This window comes from Trichoderma aggressivum (genome assembly GCF_033847375.1).
Source record: "Trichoderma aggressivum f. europaeum strain CBS 100526 chromosome Unknown scaffold_048, whole genome shotgun sequence".
Classification (NCBI taxonomy): Eukaryota; Fungi; Ascomycota; class Sordariomycetes; order Hypocreales; family Hypocreaceae; genus Trichoderma; species Trichoderma aggressivum.
Window position 1 is genome coordinate 71,163 of NW_026946414.1, and position 25,008 is coordinate 96,170.

The 25,008-nt window shown below is 47.5% G+C and overlaps 9 protein-coding genes across 9 annotated transcripts; 5 read left to right on the forward strand and 4 right to left on the reverse strand.

Annotated features, from left to right (window-relative positions):
- Positions 1–516: 516 nt before the first annotated feature.
- On the forward strand, positions 517–1,651 carry Triagg1_9020 (uncharacterized protein; the record flags this gene model as incomplete). The annotated part of the gene is made up of 2 exons (XM_062903932.1): positions 517–696; positions 887–1,651. The coding sequence occupies 2 exons, from the start codon at positions 517–519 to the stop codon at positions 1,649–1,651; spliced, it is 945 nt and encodes a 314-aa protein (XP_062751964.1).
- Positions 1,652–1,740: 89 nt separating this feature from the next.
- Positions 1,741–3,892, reverse strand: Triagg1_9021 (transcriptional regulator family: Fungal Specific TF; the record flags this gene model as incomplete). Its single annotated transcript, XM_062903933.1, has 7 exons — positions 1,741–1,778; positions 1,843–2,487; positions 2,541–2,809; positions 2,868–3,305; positions 3,363–3,579; positions 3,673–3,782; positions 3,861–3,892. The coding sequence occupies 7 exons, from the start codon at positions 3,890–3,892 to the stop codon at positions 1,741–1,743; spliced, it is 1,749 nt and encodes a 582-aa protein (XP_062751965.1).
- Positions 3,893–4,853: 961 nt separating this feature from the next.
- On the forward strand, positions 4,854–5,989 carry Triagg1_9022 (uncharacterized protein; the record flags this gene model as incomplete). The annotated part of the gene is made up of 2 exons (XM_062903934.1): positions 4,854–5,379; positions 5,442–5,989. The coding sequence occupies 2 exons, from the start codon at positions 4,854–4,856 to the stop codon at positions 5,987–5,989; spliced, it is 1,074 nt and encodes a 357-aa protein (XP_062751966.1).
- A 287-nt stretch (positions 5,990–6,276) lies between these two features.
- On the reverse strand, positions 6,277–7,069 carry Triagg1_9023 (uncharacterized protein; the record flags this gene model as incomplete). The annotated part of the gene is made up of 2 exons (XM_062903935.1): positions 6,277–6,791; positions 6,850–7,069. The coding sequence occupies 2 exons, from the start codon at positions 7,067–7,069 to the stop codon at positions 6,277–6,279; spliced, it is 735 nt and encodes a 244-aa protein (XP_062751967.1).
- A 1,817-nt stretch (positions 7,070–8,886) lies between these two features.
- Positions 8,887–10,617, forward strand: Triagg1_9024 (transcriptional regulator family: Fungal Specific TF; the record flags this gene model as incomplete). The annotated part of the gene is made up of 3 exons (XM_062903936.1): positions 8,887–8,948; positions 8,992–9,139; positions 9,250–10,617. The coding sequence occupies 3 exons, from the start codon at positions 8,887–8,889 to the stop codon at positions 10,615–10,617; spliced, it is 1,578 nt and encodes a 525-aa protein (XP_062751968.1).
- A 400-nt stretch (positions 10,618–11,017) lies between these two features.
- Positions 11,018–12,182, forward strand: Triagg1_9025 (uncharacterized protein; the record flags this gene model as incomplete). Its single annotated transcript, XM_062903937.1, has 4 exons — positions 11,018–11,165; positions 11,228–11,493; positions 11,554–11,832; positions 11,907–12,182. 4 exons carry the CDS (start codon positions 11,018–11,020, stop codon positions 12,180–12,182), a joined length of 969 nt encoding a protein of 322 aa, XP_062751969.1.
- A 1,052-nt stretch (positions 12,183–13,234) lies between these two features.
- On the forward strand, positions 13,235–15,297 carry Triagg1_9026 (uncharacterized protein; the record flags this gene model as incomplete). The annotated part of the gene is made up of 9 exons (XM_062903938.1): positions 13,235–13,335; positions 13,396–13,553; positions 13,617–13,721; positions 13,792–14,151; positions 14,208–14,396; positions 14,453–14,762; positions 14,825–14,926; positions 14,982–15,146; positions 15,207–15,297. 9 exons carry the CDS (start codon positions 13,235–13,237, stop codon positions 15,295–15,297), a joined length of 1,581 nt encoding a protein of 526 aa, XP_062751970.1.
- A 3,282-nt stretch (positions 15,298–18,579) lies between these two features.
- On the reverse strand, positions 18,580–19,255 carry Triagg1_9027 (uncharacterized protein; the record flags this gene model as incomplete). Its single annotated transcript, XM_062903940.1, has 2 exons — positions 18,580–18,798; positions 18,863–19,255. The coding sequence occupies 2 exons, from the start codon at positions 19,253–19,255 to the stop codon at positions 18,580–18,582; spliced, it is 612 nt and encodes a 203-aa protein (XP_062751971.1).
- A 3,422-nt stretch (positions 19,256–22,677) lies between these two features.
- Positions 22,678–24,071, reverse strand: Triagg1_9028 (CAZyme family GH28; the record flags this gene model as incomplete). The annotated part of the gene is made up of 5 exons (XM_062903941.1): positions 22,678–22,927; positions 22,982–23,066; positions 23,119–23,248; positions 23,314–23,736; positions 23,817–24,071. 5 exons carry the CDS (start codon positions 24,069–24,071, stop codon positions 22,678–22,680), a joined length of 1,143 nt encoding a protein of 380 aa, XP_062751972.1.
- Positions 24,072–25,008: the final 937 nt, after the last annotated feature.

Genomic DNA, 25,008 nt, shown 5'->3' on the forward strand with positions numbered 1-25,008 from the left:
TGCCTGTGGGAGAGGCGCTAAGGACCAAGAGAAGACATCAAGACTGAAAGAAAAGCAGTCGATGCATCATGGGAATATATACTTTCCAGGCTTACACTCACAAGGTGACGAGCAGCGGTGCAGAGTTGTAACCCGGACCGGCAGACCATGGACGCGGGGACCCCAGATATTACCCCAGCGATTAAACTTTGTCGGACCTAAAATCAAGGAAAACCTGGGGTAGACCGCTGGTGAGGAAATAGGGGGCGATCTTTTGTCTGGCGCTCAGCAACAGAGACGCCGATCGGCATCGTCAGCTGGCCGATCGGAGAAGAAACGCCGGTCGGCCGTCCGTCCGGCGAGCGATTGTCTCCTCAAATGATGAACTGTAAATCTGATGATCACTCGGACTCTGGAGATGTATAAAACTGGACGAAAACTTTCAGATTTGGATCAAAAAGTTTCCAACAGCAAGTCTTTCAAACAGTCCTTTCATCTCCTTCCATTCAACACCTCGCTTTCGCCAAAACCGCCAAAATGACTTACACAAACGGAAATTCAAACGGGCACAATGGACATGCCGCCACCCCGACTCCCGCAGCAACTCGGCTCCGAAAGATGCTCACAGAAAGCGATGAATTGATTGTCATGCCGGGTGTCTATGATGGCTTCAGTGCCAGAATTGCTCTGGAAGTTGGATTTGAGGGCCTCTACATGGTAAGCTGTTCCCCCCGATGGACATGATTTGAGGGGGGGGCGGCCCCGCCCCCCCCCCCCCCCCCCCCCCCCCCCCGTACGTACGTTTTTTTTTTTTTTTTTGGGGTTTAAATTGTTTTTTTTTTCCCCCGTTTTATATTTTTTTTCCCCCCCCCCCCCCCCCCCCCCATGATGCTAATGCTGCACCTAGACGGGCGCCGGAACATGTGCTTCAAAGCTTGGACAACCAGACTTGGGCTTTGCCTCGCTCAATGACATGAGAGAGCACGCCGAGATGATTGCGAATCTGAACCCCCGCATCCCTCTGATTGCTGACGCTGACACGGGCTACGGCGGGCCCAACATGGTTGCTCGCACGGTGGCGCAATACCACCGCAGTGGTGTCGCGGGTCTTCACATTGAGGATCAGATTCAGACCAAGCGCTGTGGGCACCTCGGGGGCAAAGAAGTCGTTAGCGTTGACGTCTTTGAGCAGCGCATCAGTGCTGCCGCTGCCGCCCGGGACAAGCTGGCGTCTGACATTGTCATCATTGCCCGAACAGACGCTCTTCAGACGCATGGCTTCGAAGAGGCCATCCGTAGGCTGAAGGCCGCAGCCGCTGCTGGTGCTGATGTTGCATTCCTCGAGGGCGTGACCACCAAGGAAGAAGCGCGAGAGGTGTGCCGTTCGCTTGCACCAACCCCAGTTCTCCTGAACATGGTTGAGAATGGAGCTACACCGTCCTGGACAGTGGCTGAAGCCAAGGAGCTTGGCTTCAGAATCATCATCTACCCCTTTGCGGCCCTTGCCCCAGCGTATGAAGCCATACGCAGCACATACCTGCGAATCAAGGAGACTGGCGTCACTGACATTGATCCGACTTTTACCCCCAAGAAGCTCTTCACAGTTGTAGGCTTGAAGGAGGCGACTGCGGTAGATGTTGCAGCTGGAGGGCAGCTGTACGAAAAGGTGTAATTTTAGTTGATATTTGACAAGTTTTGTGTCCATAGATATCGCGGAAAATAGAAGCGAGTATGCGTATCACGATGATTGCCACGTTTTTACTACGGCACACGCTCGACCTCATCTGTGAATTTTGCATCTGTGGTGCATTAGAAGTTATCATCAGCCCTGCCATCCCAAGTTGAATCCATCTGCAAGGCTACTCAAATGGTCAAACATCATGGCATCTTGCACGTCTTCGGAACTAAATAGCGGCTGTGCATTTAATGTCAGCGGAAGCGGGCGTAATTCGGGCATCATCAACTTATCTTGTATTTCTTCAGAGTTTTCATTATCGCCACCGTCAGATTGGAAATGTTTCCTCCATTCCCAAAGCGAGTCGTAAACGATGCTCATGCTAAGGCGATTTCGAACACGCAGGCGCAAGTCATCAACGGAGTCACCGCTAATGACTCGAGGATCCGGCAGAGTACAAAAGAAGCCAATGACATCGCTGAGACGGCCCGGGAGATCGTTGTTCGCAACCGACATCTTTCTCAGTGACGATATGGCGGCATCGAGCAGTCTTTTTCCGGCTTCGATATCCAGTAGCTTTTCGAAATACCCATTCATCATCACCTTGAGAATGATAAAGGCCGCAGACACAAATACCTGGTAGCAGAAGAATGGGCAGTAATGGAAGAATCCGCTTTCCTGGTTATCCATCTCGAGGCACTGCTCTATCATTGAGTAAGCAGTTTGGTATAATACAACGATGCGATCGGAGTATCCATCGACACTAGACTCGTCAAAGAGGTAGAATGAGTGGAGATGAAGGCGGGCGGCGGCGAGATAGTAACGAGTTATGGCTGCACAATCATTAGCATACTTGGCGGGCTTGAGAGGGGGCGAAATCCATTACGCGTCATATTGATTGCCTCGCGCTCCAAGTCCACGAGAGACGCGTTGAGAAGTCGGTACAGCGATAGCCGCTCACGAGCTGACATGAATCCGGCAGGGTCGAGAGCATTGGACGTCAGTGCTTGAGACACTCTGTATCGAAACTGCTCGATGCGAAGATGCCATCTCAGAGCAATATCGTGAGGCGACGACATTGTTGACTCGGGTGCAACCGTGAGGGACCAGTCGTGCATTTGTATCGTAGCTGGCAGGCCGCATCCGACACTCACGCTATGAGAGCGTTAGATGTGTAGGGACGAAAGTGAAGTGATGAGAATTGGAGCCTCACCTTTGCGCGACAATATTGCAAGCTTCCCACGTCTTTACCCATTCGGAGTATTCATACACGCTGAGATGCAGAGGAACCTTGACAAAGTCCTCCGCGTTGAGGGCGCGATGTAGCCCCATTTGCGTTCCAATCTGCACCATCATGCCTGCTAGCATATACGTCGGATCTGCAGTGCTGCTGCTTGTCGGAAAAGGCCATGTACAGAGAATCACGAGGCTTTGCACTGCTCGGAGTGAATATGGAATAGAGCGAAGAGTTTTCCATAGATAGTCGGTAACGCTTCTCGCGAGCTTGGGCAGTAGTGTGGGATGGCTTTGTAGCCTCCGGGCGGCGACAGATATGATGGACCAGAAAAGCAGCTCAGACGACTCGTAGTATTCATGAAGCGAGGTGCTTGGGTCCAAAAAGGGTAAATATGGGTGATAGTGAAGGATGTAACTGCGTTTAATGTCAGTTTGTGTTCTCAGCCAAGTAACGGCAGCACTTCTCCCTCACATGAGATACAACTCGTCAATCTCTTCGACAGAGAGCTCAACATTGCCCAGCTTCCTGGCCCTTGGAATGGTGATGATCGATCTCCGCGGCGCCTGAGGTTGGTCAATGACGGGCTGTGTAGTCAGTCCCGGAACACGAGAGCTTTCTTTTGGATCCGGCGATAGGCCAGACGCCCCGGATACCGATGATACAGCTGCCTCACTAACGCGCGCCTCGGCTAAGACGCGTCAAGCAGGACATCATGTTAGTTTCTCATGGTCGACCAGCAGTAAACAGTGACGTATCCGTGAAAAAGGCTGGATATACTAACAAGGAGCTGCTGGAGTAAGGATTGGCCATTCGAGCGCAGCATTGCCAGCTTCGCGAGTGGCTAATTGGCGTCTAAGCTCTCTGACTTCATTCTCCAGCTCAAAGGATTTCCTAGATATGAGTGAGATCAATGTTAGACAACTCTTGTTTCCCTCAGAAAACTAGACGTTTCCCATTTTCGAGACACACTTGCCTTCTCTTCCGTGTCCTTCGGAAGTCATTGTCTACTTTGCATGCAAGATTCAGTCTCTGACACCGAGAGCACGTACTTGGGGCGCCATCGCCGGCCACCAAATCACATCGAAGCTACAAAGACTGTGAGCTTGCTGGTGATACATGAAATACAGAATCAGAAGATGGGAATAATCAGAAAAATCTTATACTTTTTGCTGCTTGCACTCGTTGCAGGCTCTGCGTCTCGGCTGTTTGGTTTGCTCGCCTTCTCGGGCTGTGGGAACGGTGGGAGTGACTTGTGAAGACATTTGCAGGCATTGGGCAGCTCGACCCGGCACACGCCCTGCCTGGAGAGCCGTCTTCTAGAGTCTTTAGAGTCTCGACGAGATTTTCCGTTTCTTTTGGTGAATTATTGAGAGCCATAAGAACATGAAGTAATACTGAGTTCGGGCAGGCGGACAGATGGCTCAAGGCCAATGGGCGGCACGTGACCACATACACTTTGCTTGCCACATATTTGATCCTATTCGCTACCCTGTAGCTGGGCATGTCATTTATGGTAATTTTCCTTCTTTAAAGGCCAAGTTCAATTAGACACTCCGTGTGCGATTTGCTTCACACTCGATGAAGATCCCAGTGACAGGAAAACCCAGCCATTGAATCACCCTGTAAATGAAATGCCTAGTTATGTATGTATCTCTCCTACAATGAATGAGCCTGGTGGGCCGGCATCAGACCTTACTAAGTGCTGATTCATGACAAGGAAATGCTTGAATACGCATCATGTTTAACCTCTGTCATGGCTTGGTCACCCCGAAAAGATACTTGCGCTAAAGCCTTTGAGCCACAGAGATTTACGTTTTTGGCTTTAAGCTGACATATCACCATCCCGGCACAGATACATATATGTGCAGATGCCTCTCTCTGTTGTTGACCATTGGCTCTTTCACAGACTACATTTACTTGTTATTCATATTGACCGTTATCATATATCAAGCTCACCCCAAAATGGCTTCTTATGAGTACAACGAAAGCAATCAAAGAGTCCTCTTTGGACAAGACAGCCTTTCCAAGCTCCCCTCCGAGCTCTCCAAACTTGGCTGTTCCAAACCACTCATCCTCACAACGCCCAGCAAGGCATCCTACGTGGACGATGTCGCCAAACTTTTGAGTGGCCAGATCGCTGGCTCATTCACGCGAGTCACAATGCACACGCCCAAAGAGGTCACTGAAGAGGCCTTGAAGCACTCCACATCTGTCGATGCCGACTGTTTTGTGTCCATTGGCGGTGGCAGTGCTGTCGGTCTCGGTAAAGCATTGTTTGTTCGGACCGGGTTGCCTCATATCTGTATTCCGACTACATACGCAGGCAGTGAAATGACGCCGATCGTGGGCCAGACGGAAAATAGGGTAAAAGTCACTCACGTTGATCGCAAGGCAATACCCGCAGTAGTCATCTACGATGTCAAGTTGACGTTGACACTGCCCACAAACATAAGTGCAACGAGTGGCCTCAATGCCATGGCCCACGCTGGTATGTGGACATCAACAACATGAAGCTATACCCGCAATCTCTGACGCAATTACAACATATAGTCGAGGCATTATATGCTCCAGATGCGAACCCGATTACTAGCACGTTCGCCATCAAAGGCATACAGACCTTGGCTACATCGCTGCCCCAAATAATGCAAAATCCCAACGATATCACCGCTCGCTCAGATGCCTTGCTTGGTGCTTGGCTTTGCGGCAAATGCCTTGCCGGAGCCAGTGTATCATTGCATCACAAACTCTGTCATGTCCTTGGAGGCACTTTTAATCTGCCTCACGCCGAAACGCATGCCATTATTTTACCTCATGCGCTCGCATATCTAGCCCCCAGTATCCCCGGTGTTATGAAAGAATTGGCAGAAAACATCCCGGATAGCGATGGGGATGCTGTCAATGGCCTGAACAAACTGTCATCTAAGCTGGGGATTACTTATGGCCTCAAGGATCTTGGATTGAAAGCAGAAGATATTGAATTGGCAATCGAAACGCTGCTACGAAAGCCATTCTGGAGCCCTAGACCGATTGAGAGAGACACAGTCAGAGAGCTGTTGAAGCGAGCATGGGATGGAAAGCCGGCGCAGATTGCAGAATGAGAGGTTATTGCTTAGAAAACATTTCTCTGCATAGTTTCAACAATTAATAATTAACGAGTTTATAAAACTCAGTTCAGATGCGTTCTTTGTATTCTTTGTATCTATTTCTGAGTGAGTGAAAGAGGGCGGTTACCCCAAACACGTCAAGAATGTCCAATGCAAATTTTATATGACAAGGAGTGTGCAGGGATAAAATATCACACACGTAATTTCTCCGTCTCTTGAGCTCCAATGATACATGGGTTCTGTCGAGACTACATCGCCGCAAAAGAATAGACATCTGGCTCTTACTCATATTGTTGCATAAAGCTGTTGTTGAGAATCACCTTGGAAAAGCCGGGAATATGAGTGCTATGGCACCACGGCTTGAGCGCCTCCTCTCGGTCAATTGTTTTCGCAAAGCATCCAAGCCACTGCATGCGAGGGAAGGCCTTGACGACATCCTTCAGAGTGTCGTTGTGAATAATTTCCGTAATGTTTTGGACATATGGGTGGTTGCTGGCGTTATCATAGATAGTGGCTAGCTGGATAACTTGGCCCAGGAACGTAATGTTGCCGACTGTGCCAAGATCTTGGTGACGAATAATGGTCTCGGCAATAGCCTCGGCCTGGTCTTTGGAGGCTCCAAGCTTCAAAAGGAGGTTGAGGGCTTTGAATCCTCCATAAAACTCAAATGACATGTTGGTGGCAGCCAGGTTTTCCTCAGCGGTGCCAATGTCATGTAAGAGGGAAACTAGAGCAAGAGTCGAGGGAGAAAATGCGTCGGCATGCTCGGGAAATTGTTGTTTAATAATAGCGCTGGCTATGTAAAGGCTGTTAGTTATGCAGACAGACTTGTTGGGCAACTTGAGCTTTCATACCGAAATAAAACACTCTCATGCTGTGATTGAAAGTTTCGATAGGTAGCTTGTCTTTGGCATAGCTTTGGACTTTGGCGACGATGTGATCATCATTGGGGAATTTGATGTCGGCGACGAGAAGTGGTCCTGGGACATTCTTGTATGGCTCGCCGTTAAAGAGCTTGCTTGGGTCCAATGGCACGGAGGTCCAGCCGTTCTGTTGAATTTGAGTTGCCGACATTCTGATGAGTGTATGTAATAACAATCAAATGTTATTTGAGATATAGTCTTATGGTATAGAAGATATATATGTCTGAAGCGGTGGAAGTTGAGCATGTTAGAGATGGGCACGGAGCGATGACGTAAGCGGACACTCACAGCAAAGACGGCAGCGAGGCCTTGAAGTTGAGAATTCAGGCAGCGACAAGGTAAAAGGTAGTTGTAAAAGAAGTGAATTGAACCTTTTTTTTGATGCGGGATCTTTGATTCAATTGTCAAATTGGATGGTTGTTGATGATTGTTGGAAATGCTGATGAGTCTGAGAGAGAAATCTTTTCCTCGGAAAGCCAGAATTGTCGCGACTTAAATACAGATTTGCTCATGGATTGAATGCCTGAAACGACGGCCTTACAGCATCACAGGTTTCCTAATCGGGTAATCAGGTGGCGGGGCAAGAATGAGTTGACCAAACCGCCATTATTAATGACGCGGCGTTTCCGGAGAAGGGTGAATAAGAGCCGACACCGGCGATTGAGTTGAATCATGCATCGGTTTTGAATTGAGCGATGAATTATTTACAATCTCATACGAGAGGTTGGTTATAGATGAGCGAAAACAAATATGCTAATAGGTGCACACTATGTGAGACTGCTGCGCAGTGTTTCCACAAGGGGTAATGGAATGCAATTGTGATTATTACAACTATAGGTACTATTAGATCATAACTTTGAAAATCTATTTGAGCTTCGAGTATGTGATGAGAAACAATATTGCCCAAGCTTGAATTAAACGTGATGCCATCGCAGCTCAGAAGCGCAATTGTTGGCATACGTGAATAAGTGCTTACAGCTAACCAAAACTTTGCTTCACGACACAATTTCCATGCGTGGATAATAAGCAGGCTATCAACAAGAATTGCCTTCTAAATAAGCGTGTAGAACAGCTGGCAACGTAGTACAGTAAGTCTGTCTTATACGTACTGTCTCTGTTGCTTACCTCCCGGAGATGCTGTGTCTGCTTTTATTAGTGTATCCGGTCCTGTATCCGGGCCTTTAGTCTGTCGTGTGTATCCGGGTCTGGTAGCGGCTGGTATCGAAAATGCTCTTCTCTAGAAATGCAAGACAGCTGCAAGACTGTGAATCTGATGGCTACAGGTTCCCACAGGTAGAAAAGTAGTTGGCAATGTTTACGCATCTCGCCTCCATATATATATATATATATATATATATACAAACCTTTTGTGAAACTTGTGACTATTAGATTCTAGAATGAACAACCCAACTATTTCTAGACTACGGAGCATCTGCTATTCCAACTTACCTAGGTACCGTAGAATATAATGTGCGTCACATGACGGTTTAATAGCATCAAAGACCCCTAGTTCGCCTGCTTGACACGCTAACCTCATTTGCCCGACAACTCACTCTGGGGTGCATGATTTCTCCAACTCTTCCTTCAGCTACCACACTAGGCTGTGTCGCCTCATCAAAGGCACACTTGGTCCAATGGCTCGAAAGGCCACATCTTTAAACATCTTTTGTGTGCGTTAACTGTGTCCTTAGTCAGATTATCCCGATATACTCTGCTACTTCCTACACATGATGGCATCATGAACGCCATCTCTCCACAACGCGCTGGGCCCACGAGGCGCTACAACAGGTCACGGTGCGGGTGTTTGACCTGCAAGTGAGGCTTCCTTTCACTCACACCACAACTGACTGTACAGTGTGCTTCAGGACTCTTTGCTGATAGGTAGTGAATACACAGGCGTCGCAAAGTAAAGTGCGATGAGCAGCGCCCACGATGTTCTCATTGCGAGCGACTAAACTTGGAGTGCAAATGGCGACCACATCACGCCCCTGCGTTGTCGAAGCAACGGCAGGATGCAAATGGCGAGAGCGGTACATCCAGTAACCAACTGACTCTATCTCCGTCTACCGACAGATCGCCAACTACGTCTGGTTTACGAACGCTGCAGGCCATGGACGAAGTGTTTGACTATGCTAGCTTTATGTGGGATCCGGGCAGCAGTCTTTGGCAACAGGAAAGCCCAGATATGGCAACCACCATTGCGATTAGCACGAATGCTATAGTAAGTACCGTTCATCCAATTTGCTAATACTAGCCCATCTATTCCTTCTACCTGTCGTTGACGGCGAACAAAAGCCCGAGAGAAAACTCTGATACTCACGCTTTCCATAGGAGCCCACCGCATATATAAACAGGCATATGGATCCCCTCATCATGAATTCATACTCTGATACTGCAACAATTCAAGAGAATGGGGACCAGAGTCTAGATCAGAGCGCATCTGCTACAAGTGAGAGGCTAATGGAGTTCTTCGCCAAGTCCGCCACCCCGCCTATTCTTGCCGGAGTTGAGTCTCAGAGGAAGTGGTTCTCAATCCGTCAAGGTCTTGTCACAATGTCGAAAAGCTCTCGCGTCCTACGCTGTTCTATCTTGGCATTCTCAAATACTCTTCTCTGTCGCAGCAACATGTCCTGGGCCTTTGCCGACCAAAACCACTGCGAAGAAGCCACCATGGAAGTCGAGGCTCAAGATCCAGATTCATTCAATGAACATAGCCTGGCTCGTGAATGCCTCCTTGCCGCTCTATTTTTCTTGAGTTACGTTGGGATCATAGAAAGCAGGCTCGACACGGCACATCGTTATCTCAAACAGGCGTACACAATATTCCAGAAGGGGAATAAAGCCTCATTCTCCCATGTTGAAAAGCAGGTCCTTCTTTGGATCCGGCTATTGGATGCCAGGGCAGTGTCGGCCGGTGGGGAGGGATTATTTCTGTCAAAAGATGACGAAATCGAGCTTGTAGATGCCTCTCCTGCGAGCTTTGATGCTGAGACGGATGAAATTGCGAGAAGCCAGGATGCTTCCAGTGACGACATTGAGGACGTTTTGTTCCAAGTCCTCTACCAACCCGGCATCGTCTTTTTCCAAAAGGTACAAAGCTTCATGGGGCGCATCTCAAAGATTGATCCCTGGCATCGATCAAGAGGAACTGTCGAAGACGAGATAGAAGTCATGAACATTGGCGCTTCCATAGCTGCCGACCTCCGATCATTGTACGATCAGCGTCCACCACTCATGGACTACGCCGTCGCGGGAAAGTTGTCGGAGCCTCACATCTCGGCGCACCTGGCTTTCACCATTACGAGAGCTTTTCGCACGTACTTGTCCAACTACTACGCCAGCAAAGTCCATCTTCATCGCGTTGCTTACAAGCACCTGCCATTGACCAAAGAAGCAGCCGATGCCCTTGGTCAAATCCGCAAGCTGGCGCACCAAATCTCGTCTGATCTCGCTCCCGATGACTCGCTTCCGGTAAATATGCTCTGGCCTCTCTTGATGCTGGGCGTAGAAGAGCAGGATCAAGATGAAAAGGCGTGGATTCGAGCTCAGATTGTGAGGATGGAGGGCGTCGCGGGGAACGCAAGAATCACGGCGCAAGTCCTTGAAGAAGTCCAAGCTCGCCAAGAAGCATCAAAGTCTCGTGCTGACATCCGATCCGTGATGCATGCGGTCTTTAACTCCTGTTTTGCAATCTTGTGATCAATCAAGCACAGAGTATCAATGGTGTGTGTCCGCTCGGGTCGGCAATGTCGGGAATTAAGAGTCGTCGGCAAGACAACCCCACGCCCATCGCGTCGATTGAAGCACGAATAAGGTGATGCGATCAGTCACCCAGACGCGGGGAGACTTTTTCGTGTCTGGCTACCACATTCGGGGTCTAATACAGTTTCTAGGAAGTCCGATATAGGCTTCACCAGGTTTTCAATCCCGTCACTATCTAATTCGACGGAGTGATATATAAGACTCTGAACGGTATCCCTGAGCATTAAGTAACAGCCTTCTTCAAGAAATCTTGCCGCCTTGAATTCCTCGAAACAACACAACACACCATTGAAGCAAAACATCAGAAACTTTCGATCTCTTCCTCATAGCAGAAATAATGGGCTCTTTGCAAGCAGTCAGGCCGTTTCCGCCTGGTATTCATGTGCCCAGCTTAACCTGGTTCGGCAACGACGACTCCCAAGAAATTGACTGGGATTTACAAGAGAGACATTTGAACTTTGTCATCACTTCTGGTCTTCATGGCGGTCAGCGCTTTTACACGTTTCCTGGTAGCACAGCAACAGTAGCTGACGCGAATTTAATCTAGTTGTCATTGCGGGAACGAATGGTGAAGCTGTGACATTGACTCAGGATGAAAAGATCAAACTTCTCACAATGACACGTCGCATCGCCACTCAGGCTGGAAGACCAGACATCGCAATCACTGTAGGATGTTCCGGACAGTGCACACGAGATGTCATTGCAGAATTAAAGGCGGCAAAAGAAGCTGGTGCCGATTTTGCCTTGGTACTTGTACCCAGCTATTTTCATTTTGCGATGAATAAAGACAGCATAGTTGCATTCTTCGAAGAGGTATGAGGAACCTTTGTTTTATTCCGAGTTACGAAGTCGATACTGACGCACAATGTGCAGGCAGCTGATGCAAGCCCGATTCCCATCTTGATATACAACTATCCCAATGTTGTTGCCGGACTTGATGTCGACTCCGAGATGCTGGATCGCCTTGCTAAGCATAAGAATATCGTCGGAGTAAAGCTGACGTGCGGTGGAATTGCCAAGGTGTCTCGCATTGCTGCTACATACGGTCCCGACAAATTCAGTGCTCTTGCTGGTCAAAGTGACTGGCTCGTTCCAGCGCTATCTGTCGGCAGTACAGGCGCCATTACCGGAATTGCAAATCTGTACCCCAAGGTGAGTTTGATGCAACGATGTTTTGCCACCCAGGAGTGAGCATTGCTGACACAATGAGTTTACAAACTTCAAAGACATGTATACAAATTTATGATCTGTTTGTAGCGGGCAAAGTGAAAGAGGCCACGGCACTGCAGTTGGAGCTCGCAAAGATGGAATGGGGCTTTGCCAAGGGCGGTATCAACGGAACGAAGTGGGTGGTAGCAAGGTTGCGTGGCTATCCCCAAGAAAGCTGTCACTGTCGGCGACCATACCCAAAGTATGACAATGCTACACAGCAAGAATGGATTGTTGGCGTGGTTGGCGCTCTGGAAGCAACTGAGAGAAGCATTGCCAAGGGCTCGACATGAAAGCGACAGCATCATGAGAACTGATCTTTGGCGTTGGGCTTGACAATATGACATATAAGAAGAGTCCTTTAACAGCAATTTGTAAAGCTAAATCATATCGGAAGACAACAATATCATGTTTATGAGTGCATGCCCCAATCGTCTCTATGGACTTGAGTCTAAACTCTACTTTGGCATATGAGACTAAGAATACTGTGGTATAAAAAGCGATAAGCGTGTTTCTGCGCCATGCGGTCACATAACTCGATGTCGTATACACTTGTAAAATCTCCAGTATGTTAAGCCGAGCTGATGACACACCCTTGACGATATATCGGACCATATCTGACGCCGATAGTCACAATCACGGGCGTCAGTTTGCGACCGCAAATCCTCTGTTTCTTCAAGCCAGGACTCATGGACTCAACTTCTTGGTCGTGTCGACTTCAAAGGGACAGCCGATCGGCTCGGATATCGGATACGTCGCTTACTGCCCAGCCCCCCAAACAGCTCGTCGTCTCATTGGCCTCACATTTGCCACCTCCTTCGCCATGGCGTAGCGCCACCAGCAATAAACTGTCGGCAAACCCACGTTTGCTCCCGTTCTAAGACAAAGAAGGCTTGAAATGGTTCAGTCTTTGCCGACAAACCTGGGAGGTCACTTGTGACCCGAGCTGGATCTTTTCCCTTGTACTCTCCTTCCTTCGAAGAAGAATCTGATCTGAATTGTCGCCTCCGCATATTTCCCCGCACGACGCTACTCAGTGAAAAGCTGGGGTATCGTGGAAATGGTTCGACAGCAATAGCCCGTATTCTTTTTTGCTAGTTGGCGAAGACCCCACCATCTTCTCGCCAGATCCGATGGCAAGCAGGCGAAGGCGATGAACGTCAGACCGCAAGACTCTCATATATCTTACGAAGTTGTCCGTTTGTCTTTCGAGTTTGCTGATTGCTAAATGGCCTCGGATTTCATTCCTGCGCGGACCAACTTTATAATCACTAACATAGGTGCGTATCTGTCTGGTGTTACGAGGTCCTTCACATAGTTGACAAGGTAAAAGGCCTTCAACATCATGGGTGGATTTCGTGCCGTTGAAGATCGGCCAACGCCGAAAGAGGTGTACAATTGGCGGCTGTATACCGAAGCTGCAATCATAGCGACAGGTTCTCTGCTGTAAGTGTCTTCCGCATTACGAAAAGCGCATGCGGTCTGTTCTAATGCAATGATAAACAGCTTTGGCTATGACGGTGCATTCGTTGGGACGACAATCGCTCGCGCCAGTTTCAAAAAAGACTTTAATATTTCGCCGGCCGATGCCAACAGCATCTCCAGTAACATCACGTCTGCATTCCAGGCGGGAGCTTTTTTTGGTGCCATTTTTTGCTTCTTTAGTAAGTTCAGGAATGTTCAAAGCAACAGGTGGTATCCCATGTGTGCTAATTATGGGTGAATAGTTACGGAAAAGGTAGGCCGAAAATGGGCATTGTTCATCTCCAACGTTGTATTCCTCGTTGGCGCAATCGTCATGACTGCAGCTACGCATTCACTCGCCAACATATGTACGTCCATGGCATTTCACTCGGCTTATATGGTGCTGTAAACCTTCTGTGGCTAACTCTGGTTGTAAAGATGCTGGCCGAGTTCTTACCGGTCTTGCTTGTGGCGGAATTACTGCGACTGTTCCAAGCTACATTGCCGAGCTTTCGATTCCTTCTATCCGGGGTATACTCACCGGTCTCTTCGAAATCGCATATCAAATCGGATCTGTAATTGGCTTTTGGATCAACTATGGAATCAACCAGAACATGGATGTAACCTCAACCGCTTCGTGGCGTATCCCTATGGCTATCCAAATCGTTCCATGCGGTATGCTACTGATTGGAGGAGCATTTCTTCACGAGAGCCCTCTTTGGCTCTTTCGAAAAGATCGAGCAGAAGATGGAACCAAGTCACTGGAAGGAATTCGTCATCTTTCTCGAGACCATGAGTGTAAGATACGTCTCGGCCGACTTCAAAGAAGGCTAGCTAACATGAACATGCCACAGACTTGAAAGAAGATATACAAATGATCCGAGGTCGTCTGATTGAAGAAACCAATATTGCGAGCAGATATGGAACTGGGTCGTGGGCACTCTTCCGCGGAGCCCTCTACGAATTATCAAGGAAGGGAATGCGAAACCGCATCATTCTGGTCTTTTGCTCCTTTGCGCTACAAAATATGTCTGGAGCCGCAGGTAAGTCATTCGAAATTGATGGAGATATCGTCAGCTTACAAAGTGTTGCGTAACAGCCATCAACTATTATTCACCAACGCTCTTCGCTTCACTTGGGATCCAAGATGTCTCTCTATACACTGGCATCTACGGTCTTGTCAAAGCAATCGCTTCCATCCTCTTCTACGTCTTTTTGATCGATATATGGGGTCGCCGACATCCAACCATTCTCTCCTCTATTGCTTGCTCGCTCTGCCTTTGGATCATTGGTGCATACGTCAAAATCGGGCACCCAGCCGACATCATCAAAGCCGGACATGAGCTCTCACCATCCACAGCGGCTGGTGGCAAAGCTGCGACTGGCATGATCATGATATACTCGGTCTTGTATGGCAGCATGAGCACCCGCCCGCATTGAAAGTATCCGACTGCTAACTCGATTTTGATAGCTGGTCTTTTGGCCTCAACGGTATACCTTGGATTGTTGCCGCCGAAATCTTCCCAGGTGCCCTGCGTAACTTTTCCGGGACATGGGCAGCGCTCTGTCAATGGTGAGACCGATTTCGACCATTACAAAACTTGATCAATACTGATATTTGTATACAGGCTCACCCAGTTCGTTATTACCAAGGCTCTACCCTACATCTTCACCTCCCTGGGCTATGGTACCTGGTTCTTCTTCGCCTCTTGGATGTTACTCGCAACCATTTGGGCCTTTTTCTTTCTGCCAGAAACAAAGGGCAAGACTTTGGATGAGATCGATGTTATCTTGTAAGTACAGCCAACGACAACCTATTTCATCTTCATGGTTTGCTGACTATTGTGCATTAGCGGGTATACGGAAGATAGAAGGGAGTTCTTCCCGGGCCAATCAAATGGCGATGTTATCAAGGAAGATGCAGAGGTATTCACAAAGGATTAACATATCCATACTTGATTAGCTCTTTCATTACTCTTATTATACTTCATTAATATTAATGATCAAGAACGTCTTGCCGCATCTACAAATCTATATAAAACATGATACGTATGATTCGGCAGCACCGTCTCGCCTATGTAGAAGATACCCGATGCGCACCCACACGATCAGAGTATCTTCGCAGCCCGTCCTACTATGTGAACTCTTAGTACACCGCAAACCGCAGTAACCCAGAGAGACAGGCTGGTGGCCCCGAGCTCGACCAGTTTCATCCATGCGAAAGCTCGTGGAATCAATCCGCATTTGAACGCATCTTACAATTACTGATTACTAGGCCCCCAGCATAGGAAATTCATGTACTCTGTGGGCTTTTTCGGAATACAACGTTGTCTCCGCTTACAACTTCCAGGGTAGTATTATGCGAATAGTTGCAGACATGAACCATGAATGTAACCGTTCGAGCATATTTCTGCCGAGGGGTGCGAAAGGAGTGAAGGGTGCATAGGGTGTGGAAGGTGTACCTTGCATAGTAGTCTTGAAAAAGAAGAGAGAGAGAAAAACAACTCTGTTTTACGAATAACTCAAAGTCATTCAGGAGAAAGCAATGCTTGCCAGCTCCCATAGGGTGGCCTTCTCGGTGAAATTTCGATGCAATACGCGTACTCAACTCTCGTACTATCAGGCTAACGAAAGGGCGTAAAAGATGCTTAAAGTGGCCACTATGTCCTGCTGCCTTGGACTATTTCTACCCCTGCACGCCCTTCTGTTCACTCATACTCTCGGTGTAGAACTTCTTCTTTCGGTTTTGATCTCGATCCTAGGGTGGCGAATTTGGCAGTTCAAAAAAAAGTAGAGAGATGAGTAGGTGTACGGCTACCTATTCGCAAGCGCAGCATTTCTTTGGATTAGCTTTATGTAACATCGCATAATTGTCAACAGAAGTTTGGGGACGATCATGAACAAAACAAGAAGGTCTTCTTCGAAGTGGGCATAAGCAAGCACTTAGCTAGAGACATGAAACGCGGGTTACATGGGGTAGATGTCAGCCTCTTTTCTCTCTCAATATTCCACTAGTGAATTACTTGTCTTTATTGAGTCTGATAGCTAACTCCCAGTTCAACTCATCTGCATATTCTGCAAAGCGGCAATTATAAGTGAGCGACAGTGACATTGAGTCAATTTGCATGCATATAATAATGTTGTTCCTCGTGAAGACCTAAACGACGAATAGTGGCCTTATTCAGAGATAAATACCCTATAGTTCTTACAAAGACGATGATGGTGTATATCGAGTGAAATCCGAGTGATCAACTGTCAACCGATCGAGGTGACAGAGTCTCAGCCGGTACGGTCCGCGCTTAGCGGAGTGAGACAACTGAGCCGGATCGACACAGATCATTGTTACGATGCTAATGCACCAAATCGTGTTTGTCTGAAACAAAAACTGGACGTTAGTGGTTGTGGTGATCTGACCGCTGATCATGCACTTAAATCGTGTCTAACATGTCGATCGATGGCATTGCGGCGCGGCATCCGTGAGATGCTTATTCTGTTAGTCTGTTGAGAGTTTCATGCACCCTTGCGCAGAAGTAAAATGTTTGGATGGCGTTGGTAGTGTGTTCTTAACGCTGCGTGATGAGTAAATTGACAAGTGCAGAAGATGGCGATAGCACTCACATTGATGCACTACTATTGACTACGATGACCTTTTCCCACCACAACACATATACCACTGCAATCGACAAAACTTGATTGGGTGTGATACAACCTTCTGTTTTAAGTTTACTTGACAATGGAGTTTCACGCATTTGTGTACTGTTGGAGAATGGCTGTAAATAGAAAAAGTCTCTGAAGATCCTACAATGCAACGAAGGATACTCAGTAGAGCGGGGCATAACGAGAATAGCCGCTGTAATGAAAATCCGGGAGATCGTCCCGAAAGCCTTCAAAGGATCAAAACCTTTAAGTAGACTATTATAAGATTAAAGCTGCATTTATAACGTTGCCATCTTAGATCAAAACTGGGCACTTGGTAGATATTCTTTTGAGAGCAACGATTTTCACTTTAGGTTTAGAAAACACACAACATTGAGTTGCTGTATCCGACAACTGGGACCTTTGGCTTGCGGGGTGAACAAGTTTGAACCTCAGACCGGGGTTGGTTAGACTTGGCTGCGCCCGAGGCAAACAAATGACCCAAGATTGATTGCAAACTCCGGCGGAGACTCCCCATTGAGCATCATACAAGGGCACGCATGAACGCCTGCAGCTCAGTTGAAGTTCTCGTCGGTGTCAAAAGAAAAGATCCCTGATGCCGCTCGGCCCGTTTCAAAGGGACGTTTCTCGAGACTAACGACTCCACCGTCAGCTTACCTATCATCGAATAGGAAGCTCCAAATGATGGGAACTGTCTGTTGCTTCTAAAGATATGTGCTGCTGTCTGTTGAGATGATTGGCCAAGATGTGCAATGTGACTGCGTCAGTTAGCCGCGGTCCCAACTAATCGAATGCGTCCGCCCTGCGATTTGGCTCAACCTTAACAGAATTTGGCGGGGAGAAAACAAAAACCCCTGATTTAACGTGGATTTTCTTTCTTAGCGCTACGAGTACACGATCCAAGTAAACTTTGCAATTTGATTTGATCACCAGAATAGGCAGCTACTTAAAGGCAAACCCCGAATACGGCCTCCAACACTCATCATGATTCCGGCATCATTTGTATTCACCGAGGAGTCCGACGCTGAGAAAACTGCTTCGGAAGCGATATGCCAGTTATTCTTGGCAGTAAGACAATATTCCCGTACGGAGGATATTGCCGTCCGAATTAACGCCCATGGTGCATGCCAAGGATAGATGATGGCTTGTTAGCCTAGTAATTAGCTAAATGTTCCTTCTTAGATCAGGCAGGGGGGCGCCCATCGTTGATTGACACTTTGTGTTTCTCGGCTGCTTCACCACCACCGATCAATTGGATGGTCGAACGTCTTTCGGCTAGTAGTTCACAGTCCTCATATATGTTTCAGGGTTGTGCACGCACGAAAGAGGCATCACGAACAACGACCGGGCAAGAATAATTGACTGAAAGATAATATATATACGTTGATCCTAGATATAGACACGGCCTCTAGGAAAAGGCTTTAAAAAAGTGCCACAGGGGGCAAATATAGACATGTAGGCAAATATAGACATGTAAACCCAAGAGTAGAAGCAAGCAACGCCGCGGAGATTTCCATCATTCCAGGCCATCGCGCTTCATATTCCGTTCCTCCTTTTCTTTTTGTTGACTTAGAAGACATCGCCGAGCATACGGCCGGCGACGTCGGCGACGTAGCAAGGAACGCCAAAGCCGCCAGCAGCAGTGCTGAGATCGCCGGAGTTGACGCTGCCGGAGTTGTACTCACGGAGGGCAGGGTAGATGGTAGACTCAGCCCAAGCGTTGCCCCAGTGCTCCAAGTTGCCCTTGAAGTGCTGGGTACCACCGTTGATCATGGCAGAGGTCGAAGACTATTGACAGTGTTAGAGGCAAAAAGGGCAAATGAGACTTGGAGTATATGAAATGTCTACATACCTGGGGAAGGCCGTGCTGGCCCTGGAATGAGGGGCAGTTCTCGCACTGCATGAGACCGCAGTCGTTGTTACCAGTGCACTGGACACCGACGTAACCGTGGCTCTCCTGGAGGATGATGGCGAGGATGACACGCTCGTCAACACCGATGGTGGCGGCGGCGTTGCTGATGGCGACGTTGATACGGCCAACATCGTCCCAGGTGGAACCGGCGTTGACCATGTCCTGCTGGTAGCGGCTGAAGACCTCAGTCCAGGGCAGCCACTGGCTCATCTTGGGGAAGTTCTGCCAGCCACCGTTGTATTTGCAGCCAGCACGAGACTCGAGCTCAATGGGGGAGGCGAAGACGGCAGGCAGAGCAGCCAGGGCGGCGACGAAGATAGTCTTGAAAGCCATTGTATCGGTTGAGATGGTTCGAGGATGAAAGGCTGTTGTTTGGTCTTTGTTGAGCTGAGTTGTCTGGGTTGACTGGTGAAGAGGATATTGTCGATCACGAAGGGAACTGGTCCCTTTATAGCTTTTCCATCTCGTGAAGTTTGTAGCGTGTGCTCGAAAAGGAAGCTCAAAGAAGCAACCTATTAAGATAGTGTAGGCGCAACACACCCACAAGGTTCATGTAAGGCGCGTGTTCCTACTAGTAGCGGTTCCATGATCGAGTACATGATGGGAAAAGAGTCATTACGTGAGTCGGCAAACCGGCATCACCATAAGCTTGGACGAGTTCCAAGGCTGATTGCCGGGTGTGTCGATATGAGCATTGCTCATGCTGCTATGCGAATACTAACATGCTCTACGGAGGAGCCGCGGGGGCAAAGGTGGGCAATTGGTCTTCAGCCGCGCGTCTGGGATTCCTCATTGGAGAGTTGATGGCATACTAGTAAGACAAGCATGCCCAGATGGTTATCGTACCCTTGAAACAAATTGGGTCATGGTGGGCAGAATATGCCCGCAACATCATGAGACTCCATTGTCCTGCAGGACCAATAGCTGAATCCGCCTTCACGAGTTTGTGCTTGTAGTTTCCATATTAAGCAATGGTCTAGGTCCCTTGTGGAGATGCAAAACGTGCCCAACTAACCACTTGTAGGCATATCTAATATCCCTGTTTCATATTGAGGCTCAGAGGCGCTTAAGGTTCTATGCTTCGTGGATAAACTACTCTGACTGCTATTTTAAAGCACTGTCATACAGCGACTCAAGTGATGCTATTCCTAGCCTATGCCCCGAACGCATTTGGACGAATCATTTTGCGTTTTGGGAAAGGATTACTACGTGTCATGTTTTGGTTACTGACGTCCATGTATATAAGCATCTTCAAAGAATCCACACACATAAAGTGCCTTCTAAACGGATGGGTTGCGGCGGTAGATACGCCAAGGAATATGTATTCAGGGGGGGTCGCATTCCGGCTGCCGTATCCTACAGGGGAATCATAGTCTTGACTCTTGAGGAAATTTCGGGCGAGAGCATTATCCCGCGATGACCAAACCCGCTCGCCCTTGAATAAACCCAGCAATGCCCAGGAGGGGTAGGAGAGAACAAAATGAATCATGGCAATTACTCGGCGATTTATGGTCTACCATGGCGTTCTATCGTCCGACGACCCGTGCGGCCTCCGAAAATCTCTAGGACTCTTAGCTTTAGACAAATATACTCGTGCTAGCATGGCACTAACAACTTTGGCAGAAGACGGACACACAATGTGACTCGCTGGGAGATGCATCACGCGTGGGCGTTGGCGAGAGACGCCCGTACTATCATGCAGAAGCCTTGATGACGACACCCCTCATTCTATCGGACTCATTCGGAAATATTTACATCTCAGCCTCGTCTTCTAGGGTCAAGACCTGTCGAGGGGTGCTCGATATTCTTAGAGCTTACATGCATTATATTGCACTTGATCCACCTTCCGGGTTTGGCTGCGCCAATATCATGATTACAGTCCAGACTAACTGCATGCAGTTGACTTGCCAATCTTGGTCTTCTGCAAAAGTCAAACAAAGAAGAAGAAGAGTTTATGGCACGAAAACCCACGCCGAAGTCCCGACTACACAATGCTTGCAACTTCCGAATACTCTTTCAACTATTGGAAATGGAAATAGCCGATAATTTTTAGCCAAAAGTTCCCTCGCTGGGGTCATCATATATGCATGTTGACTCAGGGAAACAAGATATGAGCGCTCGCCGATGACACGTGCATTAGATACTGGAATGCCTCGAACTGTTGTAGAGTGTCAGCTCGACTTTAGAAAGAGTAGAATATTCGCAAACAAATGAGGTGGTAATTGTGGGAACTAATCAAATACTTTGTCAGGAGATCACCGATTATACCTCACCATAGCAGGGTGAAGAAGGCTCTTTTCTACTGCGTATCATGACATGATTACAACATTTGAATCATTTCTGGTAAATGCTGCAGTCCATATCTGGATATCCTTGGGTTGTCTCCCCACAATGGATTCCAGTTTAGGAAACTATTTCCCGCATATCCATTAACTCGGTTGCAACACTGCATATACTATATAGCCTTTTATTAGTCTAGAATCAAAAGCATTAACATGTGGTTCCCCCTCCTCTCAAAGGCTCTAAAATCTTACTCGACCCATCCATCCTGATGGCAGAAAAAGTACATACGTTTCAAGGTTGCAAACTCGTCATCCTCACACCACATACGGCCGGTAAGTTGTAACTCATGTAAGAGTGATTGCGCGCGTTGCTTCCTGATTAGCAAAACTCATCACATGATTTTGTTGAAATACCGGTTGGTGAGACTTTTAGACACCTAAACTGTTAAATAATCTAACGATGCCCATTCGTTGACAGTTTTTTGATTACGCTGTGTGAGAATCCCCAAAAGATTACCGACATCATCAAAGAACTTTTACCTTCTTGCTAACATTATCAATTTTGAAGAAGTCACACAACCTTGCCCAGAGTGAATTCTTCGTTTATGCCAGACGAAACACGTATCAAGTATTCCCATTAGCAGAAATAAGTGAAATGTCTAATTGGTTCTTATATTCCAATTAGTGAGGTGTGATGCATCTTCAGTCATTTGCTCTGACTGCCTGTGGTTCGAACATATCTCTAGTAAGACTGTATTCGCACATTATCTGAAAGTGTTGACAATCCTTTAAAGATACGCTATAGCAAGCATAAGCATTGAAAGAGACCTTGATTAGCATTACTACCATTTCAAACATCTAGGCTCTGCTCGAATGAGTGATGGGAATCACCTGTAGATTATCTTAGCAACAGGTAAATCACTTCAATGAATAAGTATTGGCAATTCGTAGCAACCCTCCACTAAGACAATTCACATTAAGAACTCAACCAATGTTTGTTCCATATAATTACAGCTTGTGCAAGCATAAAATGATGAATCACTATATCATAGATAGGCTTTGAACCCTTGGGGATCGATATATTCGGCGACGGTACACTACGACAAGTACCTAGTAAACTACAATCTACCAAAGGAGTCTATGAGTGATGGCACATTTCTGATATCCATATACCTGAGCCTTTGGGTAAGAGCGAGCATTTTATAAGTATTTGACAATACCGATTGGGTTCAATGGCTCAATTACAACTGTACCGATTTTGTTCTTCTTCACAAGCACACTACATCAGAGACTGCAGAGGTAAGGAAGACACTGGACTAATACATAGACATTGAAGAGATTGTTAAAATGCAGGATCAAAGAATGCATCATGTTGGCTAAAATAAGTGTAGTCACTGCGTTGTCAACGGATAGACGCTGACATTAACCATGTAGCTGTGGGTGATTCTGCCAAAGCTTTGTGGCGAGCCACGCTTAACAGGCAGCAACACTTGGAACGTTCTGGCAGCTGCCATATTTCTTTCCTCCAGTGACGACGACGTTGCTCCAGGTCCAGCTAGAGCAGGCTCCGCTTCCACAAACGATGGCGATGTTGTTGGCACTTGATAAGACACCGCCACTTCCAGAGATGTTCTGGAGTACGAGGTTGGTGATGGGGATACCACTCGTGGGGCTTCCGTGCAGGTCACCGCCATCGTAGTTTTGCTCAATAAGAATACCATATCTGTGAGCGACAGTTAGTAATGAGCTGAACTTGATGATTTGGACGGTGACATACCCCGTGATGGATGACAGAGTAATACCTGTGTAGGTCACTCCCTTGATTGTTCCAGTATCGCCAGCGGATGCCTTGATACGAATGCCTGTAGAGTTTTTAGTCAATTATCCTGAAACAAGACTTTCCAAGTGACTGACCATTAGCCGACTTGGTAACCTGCGAGTTACTAAAGGTAACCGTTTGAACGGTGTTGTCAGATCGGCCGCCGACGCTACCGATTGACAATCCATGCCCACCAGAGCAAAGACCCCCAGAGAATGTGATGTTCTATACAATTTAGCCAAATGTTCCCGTAAGTTTCCTGATTGATCTGTTCATAGAAAGTGACTTACCGTTCCAGAGTTGACAGCAACGCAGTCATCTTGGTTGTACACTTTGGCTCCGCTAATGACAACATTCGAGCTAGAGCCAATGTCAAATCCATCGGTATTGTGTCCGCCTCCACTGTCGCCAGCACTGTTGTCAATTGTCATTCCCGTGATGGTTAGTCCGTTGACACCATTCACGCTGACGGCTTGAACAGGCGTATTCTTGATGTTCAAGTTGGTGATGGATGAAGAGGTTAGATCATGGGCAGCAAAGAACTTTGGCTTCGTCTTGCCACCGTTGCTGCCTTCACCATCCCACCAACGGGAGCCCTGGGCATCCAGAACAGAGCCGCTGGCGCCCTGGATGGTGATATCATTGCCCTCGATTTGGAGCAGAGGGCCAGACCACTCCTTGTAGCCCCAAGTAGTCGTCCCCTGAAAAATGACCTACATGTTCAAAAGTTGTCTAATTAGTATCATTGTACTCCTTATGGTGAGTCTATCTTTGTCATTATATCATTACTCACCGTGGTGCCATCATTCAAGTCACTAAGATCCAGAGTCACGCCCGAAGGGACAGCAACATTAGACAGCACAATAGTAGCGCATGACTTCTGCGACTTGCTTGCCGAAGATGCTCCATTGGCACCAGAGAAGGTGCAAGTAGTAGCTCGATCTTCAAGGTTGGGTGCTTGGGTGACACTGGGAGGAGGAGGAAGAGCATGGGATTGAACACAGACCGATGCTGTGAGCGCTCCGAGGAGAAGGGATAGTTTGGTCATATTGTATACACTTTTTGATGCAAGGTTTTCTAAATCTTGATGAGTCGATGATTTTTCAGCTTCTTGGTACTTGACAATGGGGATCAGGCATAGTTATATAGATGTCAACCCTGGTATTATAGACTCCCTGTTATGATCTCAGGCTGTTGGAGACAACAGGCTGTAGTCTCTAGTTCAGGATCGAGACCTCATATTTGCCGCCGTTATGAAGTTGAGTTTCACGAGCGCAACCCAACTTTATGAAGACTATGCAATATTGGGACCTCCACAGCATGAAATGCGACTTTATAGGGGCATCGTCAGACAATAATAGGGGGAAAAACAAATGCTTGCAAGTGTTTTGTTGTTCAAAAACCCATATGATCGCCCCTATACCCACATCTTTCCACCAACCAGCTTGGTGCCCGATGCATCCGATCGAGTTTATAAGTAGGTAAACCCCGATTTCTTTATATAAGATCTCCTTTGAAGTTACAGCCGCAAATTAAAGACCAAAAGCGCACCAATCCGATGCTTGCGTATTTTCCCGGGCCGTCAAAGCATGTCGGTGCTTCGGTATTTTAATGCGCCGTCATGTCGGTTTACTTTTCCGACTTGCATGATTTGAGCCGGAGTTGCCAATCATTTACCCTGCTTCGGTTGTAAAATCTGTTTGGGAGTAGCTCAATTACAAAAGAGTGTTACATATTCTCCACGTATATTTGCGAAACCTGAGGTGAGAACTGCGTTTTACATTCATTGACCTTGTGATGATCCAACCTGATTCTACTTATGTGTCAAAGAAGAGGCGATGATGGAAAACTACCAAAGTAAGAAGCAAAGAGGCTTTGCTGCCAAGGTTGATTTCTAAATATCGAGACATTACCAGCGAAAATAGAATCGTTGTATGTATATTCTGCCAGCGCATGCCACATGTCCAGCGGTCAAGATGCGCCCC